Raw genomic sequence first — 12,696 nt, 5'->3', positions numbered from 1 at the left:
CATATTCAAGCAGAACAGCAGAAGCTACTTATCACCATGACTCAATAGTTGGGAGCTCTTTCCGATGCTGTGAAGCTTCTTGGCAAGCAGAAACTCAACCAAGAAGGGTCGGGAGAGACATCTAGCCATGAGTTTGGACATCAACACCGTGAGAGCTTTAATGGGGAGCAACACATTACAGATAGAGTAGGTATTCAAACTAAAACGGTGAGAGTTAATTTCCCTAAATTTAATGGTTCGGATCCAGCAGGTTGGCTCTATAGTGTCAATCATTCTTCCTATTTCATGAAACCTCACCCTATCAAAGGGTTCTGTTGGCATCCTTCCACATGGAGGACAAGGTCTTAATCTGGTTTCAAGACTTCAAGAGGTCTGGTCTATTAACAAGCTAGGAGGCATTTTAAAGAGCCTTGCATACCTGATTTGGGGTCAATCCTTATGATGACCCATTGGAGCAGTTATCCAACCTAAAACAAACTTCTATTGTAACCTTGTTCAAGGAGCAGTTTGAAGAATTGTCCAATAGAGTCAGGAACTTAGATGAGGACCATCGGCTCAGTTTGTTCATCGGGGGATTGAAGGAAGAGATAAGGTGGGCAGTGAAACTCTTGAACCCAATCAATGTGTATATGGCTTATGGCAAGGCCCGGGTACAGGAGGAAAACCTTTTAGCAACTAAGAGGTATATCCTACCCAAGCACTCTACCCCGTCATATCCTCATCATGTGACCAAACCAATAGCCAAACCCAACACCTAGGTCCACAAAGATTCACCGGAACAAATAAGAGAAAAGAAGAGCAAAGGGATATGTTTCAATTGTGATGCCAAATGGCACCCCGGGCATAAATGTGGAGCTACCAAGCTTTTCCTGTTAGAAGGAAGCTAGCTCAACTATTTCAATGAAAAGGAGGAGCCCCCCGAGGTGGAAGGGCATGATTACCTCGAGGGAGAAGGGTTTGAGCAGCAGTAGGGAGAGGGAGAGGATAGGGTGGAAATCACCCTACATGCACTAACGGGGTCTCCCTACTCCAGAACAATGAGAGTGATCGGTTCTTTCAGAGGACAATCTTTTGTGATACTGGTCAACTCCAGCCGCACTCATAATTTCATTGATCTAGCTTTGGTTAAGAGACTTCAGTTGGTCATGAATAGTGAAGAGAAGGTGAAGGTGAAGGTGGCTAATGGAGAGGAAATATGGTGTGAAGGAAGGTGTCTAGCGGTGAATTTTGCACTGTAAGGGACTAGATTTGAAGTTGATATGTAGTTTCTGATTTTGGGGGGCTGTGATATTGTCCTCGGAATTCAGTGGATCAGTAGGCTTGGTGAAAGCAGTGGGACTTTGTTAAACTCACTATGAAATTCCATCACCAAGGCAAGTTTGTTTGCTTGCAAGGGCTCACCTCCCAATAATTGGTGGAAAAGGAATTGGTGGGGAAGTTATCCTAATTGGGGAAGAAGGGAATTCTGTTACAACCATTGGAAGAAATAGAAGAAATGGCAACGAACAACACTCTCCCCACCCTAACATCCTTGCTGGATGAGTTTCAAATGATAATTATAGAACCTAAGGAATTACCGCCCATCAGGTCATGTGACCATGGAATAACTCTTAAGGGACCTCTCCAATCAGTGTAAGACCCTACAGATACCCTTATTTTCAAAAAGAGGAATGGCAAAAAGAGGTGGGAGAGGTGATGATGGGGAAATTTAAGGCCCTTGTGGGTCAACTTCTCAAATCTATTGGTGTTGCCCTTTCAAATGATGATTGTGAAACCTAGATAGATGTGGTCACTCGCTTTTCATGGCAGACTACCTCACTTGTGAAGCCAATTGCTACTGAGGGTAAAGCAATGGATCCAAGTGGTTATGTCAAGGTGAAGTATATCGCAAGCGGGTCTCGTAGCCAAAGTCAAGTAATAAAAGGAATCACACTGGTGTTTGATATGAAGCTCCATCGCTTGGAAAGGATTGCTTGTTGTATTGGTGCCCCAATGTTATCCTCTGACACTCTAATGGGCCACAAACTAAAACAGTGTGTGTATTGTCATTTTGAAAAATTCATTGAAGAACATGCAACCTATGGTGAAGGGGGAAAAAGGCCAAGTAAGACCTTGATGTTCCTTGAGGGTTGTCCTACTCGTCTTGGTTAGACGATTTTACTAAGGGGGAGTCACGGTGGTGAATTGAAGAAGATTAAGTCTGTTGTTTACTGTGCATTTGTCATGGCATACCATTTAATACTGGAGATTTCCTTCCTTGCTGAAGAAGAGAAGGTGGCTTTGCTGTTATATAAGCTTCGGCTCGAAGAGGTCAGAGCAAGGGAAGTTTTGAAGACAGTTTTTGTTGAAGTTGCTGCTGGGACTGAGGAGGGTAGCGACAATGAAGAAGTCGTACACAAGCTTTTGCATGTGGTTCTTGAAGAGAAGGATGAGAAAGCAAGATAGGAGAAGGAAGATGTGACGTGGGAGTGGTATCATAAGTGGAAGGAGAAGTTTCCTCACCTTGTGGGCAAGGTGCTCAAAAGGGGAGGGTATTGTTACGGGTGGAAGGCTCCGAGCAGACAACATGAGGGGAGAAAGGGCTCGAGGCCTCGAGCGGAAGGTTTTGAGCAGACGACCTGAGGGGAGAAGGGGCTCGGAAGGATGATGCTTCACGAAGGGGCTCAGATGCTCCGAGCAAACAGAGGAGCTTGGACGAAGGGCGTCTTGCAAAAGAGCTCGGACGAAAGGCGCCTCGCAGAAGGGCTTGGACAGGAGGCACGAGTAGGTTGAGGAGCTTGGACGAAAGGGACGGTTCGTTGCAGACTTGGCTCGTACAGGAGGGGCTCGTTATCGCCAGAAGCTGGGCCGAGACCATGGTAGCGTGGAAGTGGGCTGGACGCTATGGCCGAAGCCCGTGTGGGATGGCAGCGTGAAATTTAGCCCACGTGGGCTGTCTAGGGAATAAAGGGAGGGCCAGCAGGGAATAGTGGGGTTGGCTAGAAAATTGGAATCGATTTGTTTTTCTATTTTTGGTGAGTGGCTCTCTCGAACTAGCCAACCTGTTGTTCCTTATTTCAATTTTTTTTGTATGCATTGCACTAGTGAATTCAGTCCATCTCTGTAATCTCGTTCACATACAAGTAATTCATTCAATTAGCCATTACCACTCTGTTGAGTTCATTACAAATTGTGTAGAGTTCATTACAATTACGAGTGGGTTCATTACACTGTCTTCCTTCTTGATGTTGGAGAATTGTTGTCCCTTGTTTAGAATGGATAGTCGTTCTTGGTCTTTAGATTCTTCAGGGGTTTATTCTTGCAAATCTTTCTTTGATTTTTTGACTAATGCTAAGATATCCTTTCCACTCCATAAAATTATTTAGAAAGCCAAGGTTCCTTCAAAGGCTTTTACTTGGTTGGTTGGTTGTTCTAATAGAGTTACACCAACAATATGTTGCGGAGTTGTAGACCTTTAGAGTTTAGATGCATTTTTTCCCAATGCGAGTTCTTTATGTCTTGATAGTTTTGAAACAACTTCTCCTGTGTTTTTGTATCGCTGCTTTTCTTGGAATATTTGCAATAAGCTTTTTGGTCTTTTGGGAGAAAGTTGAGTTTGTCCAAAGTCGATGGAGGATCTGTTGTCAATTCATTTCCTGGTTTTGGTAGAAGGAAGGATGCACATGCTTTGTGGAGTTTGTGTGGCTTTCATGGTTATATGGGGTTTATGGCTGGAACAAGATGCTTGTTTTATAGGGAACAATTGAACAAATTCTTCTTTGTTATAGGAGAAGATTCATTATTTAGCCTCGCTTTGGTGTGCTGCTGCTGGTTGTTTTAAGGAGTGAGGCTTCTGATATCCAGTGGGAATGGGATTGGCTAGCTTTGTTAATCTAATTGCTGTTTCATGACTTTTAAATTTTTTTTTTTTCCTCCTTTCGTTTAGGAGGATTTCTTCTTCTCCTTTCTGTATATTCTTTCTTATCTATTGAATTCATCTGGTTATTAAAAAAAAAGGGGGGGGGGGGGGAGTTTGTTTTTATACCTTGTAATCATGTTTGTCTGGATGCAATATTGACATAGAATGCCTTTTAATGTCAATTATTCTCTGGAATTATTTTTGACACCTGAAGGTTAAGCTTTAGTTTGCCAATGAAAATGCGTTGTCATTACAAAGCAAATGACCATGCAAAAACTTTTCTTAATCCATACCATGGAATAGACAATGAATGACTCTGCTCAAATTTCATCACTGGAATATCTACTCCTATCCTATTTCAGTTTGGATGGCATAACAAAATTTTTTGCTTTACATTATTGTAAATTATTATATCCTTGTATAATTTCTATTCCATTCTCCTACACTCCCACACCCCAATTTCATTCAGTGACCTAAGCACTTCAAATAAGGTGTGAGAAATCTTGGCTGTTTCCGTACGTGCGAAAATTATGGATTTTGAAATCTCTAGGGGCTACTATTATAAGAGTTCCTCTGTTTAATTACACTATTATAGAGGAAATACTGCAATTCAGCCACCAAAATCATTTGAATGTATAGTAGATCCATGTCTTCCAGTGAATTGCCAATTTAGTACTTCTGGTCTTCCACTAAGTGATCATGTCATGACAACAGAAACTGCCGAGTCATGACAACATGATATAGATGCTTTAAACCATTAATGGCCCTTAATATTGCTACAATGAAGGGAACTATGAAAGCCAAACAGAGTATAAGAATCTAGCCTCTGAAAGAGAAAACATCTACCCCACCCCACTTCCTCAGTGCCAGCCGTGCCTGATTTTTCCTCTTATTGTTGACTTTCTTATCAGAGGTTAGAATGGATCTCTTTGGCCAACTGGTAATAGAAGAGGGGATTGTTGCATCCAATAAATTATACATAAAGAGCAAGCACCATACTGCTTGTGCCATTTCTTCAATATTATGACAATCATGTCCAGCTGAAAGCTATTGGACTGCGAACAACATGATTCCCATCTGACCATTCCAGACTTGCAAAACTGTTCGTACCAGAAGGCATAGAACCAGCCGTGAATGTTACCGTGTATGTCTTCTTTTCATTTCGCTGACTGAAGCTCAGCAATCCTGGTTCAACAGAGATCTTCACCGACTCAGTTTTTGTTGACACCAAGACCTTATATGTTGCTGCAGTGCCAACATTAGTAAGGGTTCTTGTATGGCTAACCATGCTCAATGAACCATTGCCACCACCTTTGCCGGAAGCTGTCTGCAGAGGAACAGCAAAAGATGGGTAATTAAGATCACTCACGCTATATTTCTTTCTTGAATCACAGGTAAAGTCTTTATTTGTTGTGCGCTTTATCTGAGCTGAGCTGTAATTCAAAGCACAGAGGAAGTGTAGGTAGTCATCAACACTTGTATCATAGACAAGGCCGGGATCAAGGGCCGCTATAGGGTTTACATGTCCAGAGCCATAATCAAATGGAGTAGATGGCATTCCTGTTGCGGCATCTTGGATGGTTTCCCCATTTTGGTATGTGGTGTAGGCCGTGGTCATCAGTGCAGACCTGATAGCCGCAGGGCTCCATTCTGGGTGTGCTGCCTTGAGGAGGGCAGCTAACCCGCTTATATGTGGGCAGGACATTGATGTACCTGAGATAATGTTGAAGCTCACGCGTCTGTTGTCAATCTTCAACCCTGAGGGCCCTTCTGTACCAGTCCACCCAGCTAGTATGTTGACACCAGGTGCCATAATGTCGGGTTTGAGTATTTCCGGCGTGACTGTGTTTGGGCCTCTTGAACTGAATGCTGCCACAATTGGTGCTGGTTGAACGCCCAATTGCGTCTCACCGGTAGTAATTGTGGCTGTGGGATTGGCCTCTGAGAAAATATACCTCTTTATCATATCACCAGCTGTTTGACCCACAGTTGCAGCAGGCAAAAGGTGTGGATCCGCTACTAGCTCCTCTCCATATAGCTCAGTGTTTGTTAAAATCATCCCTACTCCCCCAGCATCTTTCACCACAACACCCTTCTGAACTCTGGAGCTACCACCTCGATTGCATACCACAATTTTTCCAGTCACTTTCTCAGAAATCAAACTACCAGTTGTGCATAGACCACCAGATGTACTATTACTCACATTAGCAGCATAAACAAGCGGAAATAACATGTCAGGTAATGGTTTTCCACTATAAAGGGAGGCACCAGTATATTTCTTTCCGTTTCCAAGGCTCACATAAGCCGGAAAGTCACGGTCCAAAGTTCCAGCACCAACTGTGGTGATCCATGGTGCAACATTGGACAAGGTGCCAGGTGAAGGTCCCCCATTTGCAGCTGAGCATGACACGAGGATTCCTTGCGCTGTGGCTGCAAAGGCACCAACAGCAACAATGTCTCTATAATAATCAGATACTCCTCCTCCTAAAGATATGGACATAATATTTACGCCGTCTTCCACAGCCTTGTCCATCGCAGCCAGGATGTCAGATGTGAAACAGCCACCAAGCCAACATACTTTGTATGCAGCCACTCGGGCGCGTGAAGCCATCCCTTGTGCCGTTCCAGATGCAAATCCAAAGAGGCTGGCTCCAGCAACAGCTGATCCAGCTGCTGTCGTTGAGGTATGAGTTCCATGACCATCATCGTCTCTTGGTGATTTTGATTCTCTTGTTTCATTGATGGGTCCAGCATTATTTTCGTATCCTTTTGAGAAGAACCTTGCACCAATTAGTTTTCGGTTACAGCTTGATGAGTTGAAGTTCGTACCTACTTCACATTCACCTTTCCAGCTAATTGGTACTGGACCAAGTCCACTGTCATCAAAGCTTTTGCTTTCAGGCCAAACTCCAGTATCAAATACCCCAACAACAACCTCGCTGACCGCGCTGGATTCAGGCAATAAAGCCTCACTCTTCTCAAGCCCAAGAAATGCAGGTGTCCGGGTTGTGTGGAGCTCATATCTCACTTCCGGAATAACAGAAATAATCTCCGGTTGCGCATCCAGTGACTCTGCTTCCTCAGCCGACAGTTGAGTTGAGAAGCCATGGATTATGTTACTGTAGGCGTAAAGCATATTAGCTGAGTCGGAAACTGATTTTAAAGAAGCCTCATACCACTGGATGTGATCATTGAAACTTGCCGGCATGTGGGATTTGTCCATGTGAACAATGTAAGTTCTCTTCTGCTGCTGGCTCTTCACTTTTGCTGCCACGTAAGCTTGACAGAAACTCACGAGTATAGAAATAAATAGCAGAAGCTTGTATGCTGGTATCTTCATTTTCATATTCTCAGAGACAGCAGAATGGCGGATAACTAACTTGGGAGAGATAGGCCTTCCGAATTTTTTATTTTTTAAAGCAATGCTCAAAAATTTAGTGGGAGTGGTTGGGAACCTTGCATGCTGCTATGAGGGATATTCTCCTTGTCTAGTGGCTTCACCAGTTGGTTATGATCACTGGGCGTGTAGTGACCAGGTTATCAGCTCTGGGCCAGATTTATAACAGCAGGTTTGGTTTCTGCAAACCCTTTTAAGAAGCCATTGTTGCGTACAAGCGTTTTTGTTTTTATTTTTATTTTTTCCTTTGGAATCTTTTTAATTTTGTGCGTCTGATGATCAACTTGCGTGGGCTCCTTAGTGCACCTAAAATAAGTGTGAAAGCAACGTTGCCCACTGTCGGGTCCCTCGGGTCAAAACTGGATTATAACTTGAAGTTAAAATGCTCACCCAGAAAAGGTATACATCTTAATGACAAGAAATACTTAAGAAAGGATGTGGGGCATTGTTGTTTGCCAGTGAATCAGTATGGGATTGTACAAAAATTGGATGCGAGCTAGTTGTCAATTTCAAAGCCTAATGTTTTATTTTTTTTTTCACCGTCATATGTTAGCATCTCATGGTTATCGATTATGTAGTTGTAGTGACTAGTGAGTCCGCGATAATGTGTATTTTCAATCCCTAAAAGCTTGTGGATGCAATTATTATCCCTTTGAAACTTCACAATTGTCCAGAAGAAAATTTCTGGCACTATCTGACGCAGCCATTCAGCCCTATAGGGCTTTCGTTCATTTTTTTTTTCCCCCTTTCTTTTTTGAGTGGGGGGTTAGGTGGGGTTTGTTTTGTTAGATTATGAATATGTTGATTTAGGGTTCTGTGCGCGTAGGTAGAGCATATAGGGGGTGCAAAAAAGGTGCAAAAAACTTAGCTATAACGCTGTGTGTCCTCACTCAAAATATTGTATTATACTGCAGAGGTAAAGCATTCCCATTGGTCTAGTTTTTTTGTTTTTTTTTTTGAGCAATTTTCTAGACTCTGCACCCCATCTATTAATAGTTGGCCTCACTCAAAATATTGTATTATACTGCAGAGGTAAAGCATTCCCATTGGTCTAGTTTTTTTGTTTTTTTTTTTGAGCAATTTTCTAGACTCTGCACCCCATCTATTAATAGTTGGACAAAAGTGGAAGCACGCTTTTCTCAACCAAGGATTTCTCTGATTTACAAAATGCTGGAAGAAATAATATTTCCAAAACAGAAAAAGTGAATCCCCATATAGAGCGAGCGATGAGTGAATACATTGCGAGAAAATAATGATGTCTTGTTTTAACCCAACCGGCAGTCCTGCAATATCGTAGTGATAGGATGGTCCACGCTTGCACTCTTTTATTCACATTGCGTGCAATGTAGAGGGCTGGCATTATTGGCAAGTGAAAGGAGTTGCCAGCGAATGCGCATTTGATGCACTGATTGTGGAGTGACTGTTGGTGGTGAGGGGTATGACGCCTTCAATCATCAACCACCACAGTCCCCTCGCTGCCAAAAGCTGAGTAAAGCTCACTAGGAAAGGGACTTCCTGCTGAATACATTATTGGAATCATTATCAAGTGGACCTACCTCCCTCCTGTGATTTAGGGTTTTGGGGTTGTGGAAGTTGAACCCTAGAAGCTATATTTTCTTCTTAGGTATAGCCAGCTGCCAAAGATTAAATGAGGAATCAAAGCTTGCTTAGACCGCTGGGTGGTTGTGGTCACAATGTCACGTCATGCAATTGATTCCACGCATCTACACTTAAATCTTTTCTGCCCCGCGGTGGTTGTGCTACGTATTTCAACATTAATTTATGATTGAATCTGTAGGATCTATTTTATCATTAACTTGCTCTGGATCCATCATATTATATTTCTATCATCCGTGAAATCACTCGCTTGGGATAGACATGTTATGTGAATGTTTATATTAGGAAGAAGATGATTCTATGTGCAGTTTAAAAGGCTAAGATTATAATAAAAATATTCAATTATTAGTCAATAATTGAACAATTTAGTTGGATTATGTGATCAACATGGGGGAGCTATGTTGCAGACTTGGTTGGTACAGTGGGAAACTATTTAACATGGACCACATGGTTAAATGGGCCCTCTTAAAATGTTCAAATGTGGGGGGGGAGGGGGGGTTTTCTCGCAAGCATCCCCTTGTCCAATATTTTATTCCACACAAATGATAATAATAATAATAATAATAATAATATAATAGTAATAGTAATAGTGGGTTTACATTTGAATTGATATCGAACATTCCATTTCAAGTTTGATCCTGCTCTACAAAAGGAGGTGCAACAGATGGAGCATTGCTAATTAATGATAAAAATTGACGACAGCGAAATTAATAGCTCATTAACAAAAACAATTGGCTTCTTTTATTTTTGGGTAATTTTTTTTATTATATGAAGGCTTGATTGCTTAATATTCTTTGAATAGGAGTTATATTCTTAATGGTTTAACATTTAACGTATCAATCTTGTTTAGCTATTTGATTGACCCGGGATTTCTTGTTTTTTGATTTGGACTTTTTTTACCCTAAAATATAAGAATTAGATGTCCCATATTTTTATGACACCTCTTCATCATCTTTCAAATCCTAATTAATACAAGCATTCAAAAGGTAGTTCAAACAATTAAAAGTTTAGTCGACATGTTTGGGTCCTTTGGGATGATTAATAAAAAAAAAAAAATATTATTTATGATCCAAATTACTGAAGAAACTTATTATTTGTAGGTAAAAAAACATTCATTATTCCAAATCCTCTACAAACAATCCGTGGGAACATATATCCATAAACTAGTGGGGGAGGGGGTGGAGGCACAGAGGGGGCATTGATGTGATGTCAAGTCATTTTCCTATGTATGGATGGTGTGAATTAGGTGAAGAAAGTCACGAGAAGTCAGATTCCCGAAATAGATTAGTTGAGGGTGTTCAATTGGAAAAGACAAGCAAGGAGGCTTCCTGCCAGAAGTTATGCCATTCTTGCTTCCAACCTGTTCGGCTGTTTATGATCCACTTGCCCACTTGGAAAGACAATCCCTTAATCCCATTTGGTTGGAGTTGTCCTCCATGATTTTTCGAAGTGTGCCCTCAAAAATGTACCCTCAGAAATGTTAAAGAGCATGTTTGGTTAAGCATTCAAAGATGAGTTTCTATGCTATTTTGTTTTTCAAATTAAAAATTAAAAATTGAATCGCGTATTTTTTATACTGAAAAATGTGTTTGATTAGTTGCTTTTGAAATTCATCTAGGAAATAAAATAGTATTCCGTGATAGAACATGCCCTTTAATGCATTTGGTTTGATATAAATATGTAATAATTTAAATTTACATATTCTATACGAATGAATATGAAATTCTCAACAAATAGAATACAATCAATATGTGATAAAAATTATATAAATATGTAATAGTTTAGAGGGGAAAAAAAATCACTTAAGCAAAAATTTATATTATTCTATGTAATATGAAATATGAAAGGAATAAACATTCGCCAATTGAAGAACAATTATTTCTCATCTATTATTTTTTATGGATTCATGAAATTTTTTATATTATTATTTATCTTATGATACAAACATATATTTTTTTAATAAACCATTAAATTCTCTAATATACTAACTCTATTCCTAGAAATAAAAAATTTTACAATCTAATTGAGCCCAAAGCTTGTTTCTCCTTTGAAAAAGGATAGTGCAAAACTAAATGTGCATTCATATTGTTGCTCTGAAAATAGATAATACAAACTTAAGAAGATAGATGAAGCTTTAGAAGACCTTCGCGCCTAAGGCAATGACTATGTCAGAGTGATAGGGAAAATCTTTGATAATTGTGAAGGACAAAACACCTCTAATAGTTTGGCAATTCAAAAAATAGTATCTTCTTGCTGGTTTTAATTATTATAAATAAAAATTGTAGCTTTGCAGTAAAAATAATATATTCTAAAAATAAAGAGTGATTAGAAGTAATCATATTCCAAATCTTAATTAATACGAGCATTCAAAAAGTAGCTCTTATAGGGCAAATGACTCAATATTCATATTCAATTAAGTGACTCAAAACCATATCCAAACAATTAAAAGTTCAATTTTATTTAATGAAGACATGTTTGGGACCTTTGGGATGATTAACAAAACGAAATATTATTTACGATCCAAATTACTAAAAAAACTTATTATTTGTAAGTGTTGTTGGCTGAAAATCGAACGACCTTCACAAGTCATTTCTTGATCACGACCACCTAAAAAGAAACAAATAAGAATGACTTGGAGGACTTGAGATGTACCTCGAGGATCACTCCGATGCCTAAGTAAGGGACTAATGACAGACTTTGAATTGCAATAGTAGAAAGAGTAAGTATGAGTGAGATGTTTTACCTCTCCTTGTGACCCCATTTTTATAGTAGTGAAGGCTAGCGTTTTTCCAACTTGGCATTCATGAGGTACGATTATGCCTAGGGGTTTCGAGCAACTTATGAGTTGCAAGTAATTTATGCAAATAACTTGTGGGCGGTTATGTAAGCCATCAATTTCTGTTTTGGTAACCGTGCTAGGGATTATTAATAGTTTAGTGGGAGTTATGCGAGACACCCAATGCTAACCAAAGCACACCTTACGGCTGCCTGCCTCCATGGGTATATTTGTAAATATGGGCTTATTGATTTTTGTTTTATCATTGCCCCTCGAACACTCAAATATTCAAAGCAAGTTTTTGAGAATAATAATTCGAACTAGTTCATAAATAACCGATAAAGACCAATTCCAATTAATTCCAGCCCCATCCGTGCAGGTAGGCCTTCAAGCCAAGGTTTATTTGATAACCGGCTCAATTTGAGTTGATTTCAATTCTTAATTGGCCCAATCCAAACCAACAATTCTAGCCCCTAGCTTTATTTGACCTGTGGCCACCACAATAACTAGCTCAATCCAAGCCCGTTTCACTTACAATTGGCTCAATCCGAGCTAGTTCTTACATCAATTGGCTCCATTCGAGCCGATATCTCAAACACCAGCTCCATACAAGCCAAGTCTAGCACGATCATCGGCTCAATCCGAGCCAGTTTCTCCCTGAATTGGCTCATCCCGAGCTAACAAGTGTTTTTTCTTGGTCTATTTTATACCTTTGCTCAATTCTAGCAAGATGCTTTGCGATTTCTTAGATTAAACTTTATCTGCCCCATGAGCTATGCTCATCCGTTCGGACTGGTCTTCGGGCCTCAAGAGATATGTTCATCAGTTGGGCCAGTTTTTTGGGTCTTATGAGTCTTGCCCATCAGTTGGACCAAAATTTGGGCCTCATGAGCTATGCTCATCAGTTGGGCCAGTTTTCGGACATCATGAGCTATGCTCATCAATTAAGCCAATTATTCGGGGCTCATAAGATAAGCTCATCAGTTAGTCTAATTCTTCAGGCCTCAT

The 12,696-nt window shown here is 40.3% G+C and overlaps 2 protein-coding genes across 2 annotated transcripts; one reads left to right on the top strand and one right to left on the bottom strand.

Annotated features, from left to right (window-relative positions):
• Positions 1 to 1,037: 1,037 nt before the first annotated feature.
• On the top strand, positions 1,038 to 2,445 carry LOC131162744 (putative 1-phosphatidylinositol-3-phosphate 5-kinase FAB1C). Its single transcript, XM_058119349.1, has 3 exons — positions 1,038 to 1,220; positions 1,780 to 1,914; positions 2,152 to 2,445. The coding sequence occupies exons 1-3, from the start codon at positions 1,038 to 1,040 to the stop codon at positions 2,443 to 2,445; spliced, it is 612 nt and encodes a 203-aa protein (XP_057975332.1).
• Positions 2,446 to 4,549: 2,104 nt separating this feature from the next.
• LOC131161459 (subtilisin-like protease SBT1.7) lies at positions 4,550 to 7,892 on the bottom strand. Its single transcript, XM_058117230.1, has one exon. The coding sequence runs from the start codon at positions 7,242 to 7,244 to the stop codon at positions 4,929 to 4,931; it is 2,316 nt and encodes a 771-aa protein (XP_057973213.1). The 5' UTR covers positions 7,245 to 7,892; the 3' UTR covers positions 4,550 to 4,928.
• Between the last annotated feature and the right edge of the window lie 4,804 nt (positions 7,893 to 12,696).

The sequence above is a fragment of the Malania oleifera genome, chromosome 8, assembly GCF_029873635.1.
Source record: "Malania oleifera isolate guangnan ecotype guangnan chromosome 8, ASM2987363v1, whole genome shotgun sequence".
Classification (NCBI taxonomy): domain Eukaryota; kingdom Viridiplantae; phylum Streptophyta; class Magnoliopsida; order Santalales; family Ximeniaceae; genus Malania; species Malania oleifera.
The sequence above is the reverse complement of the archived record's forward strand: the minus strand, read 5'-3'. Positions and strand labels throughout refer to the sequence as shown.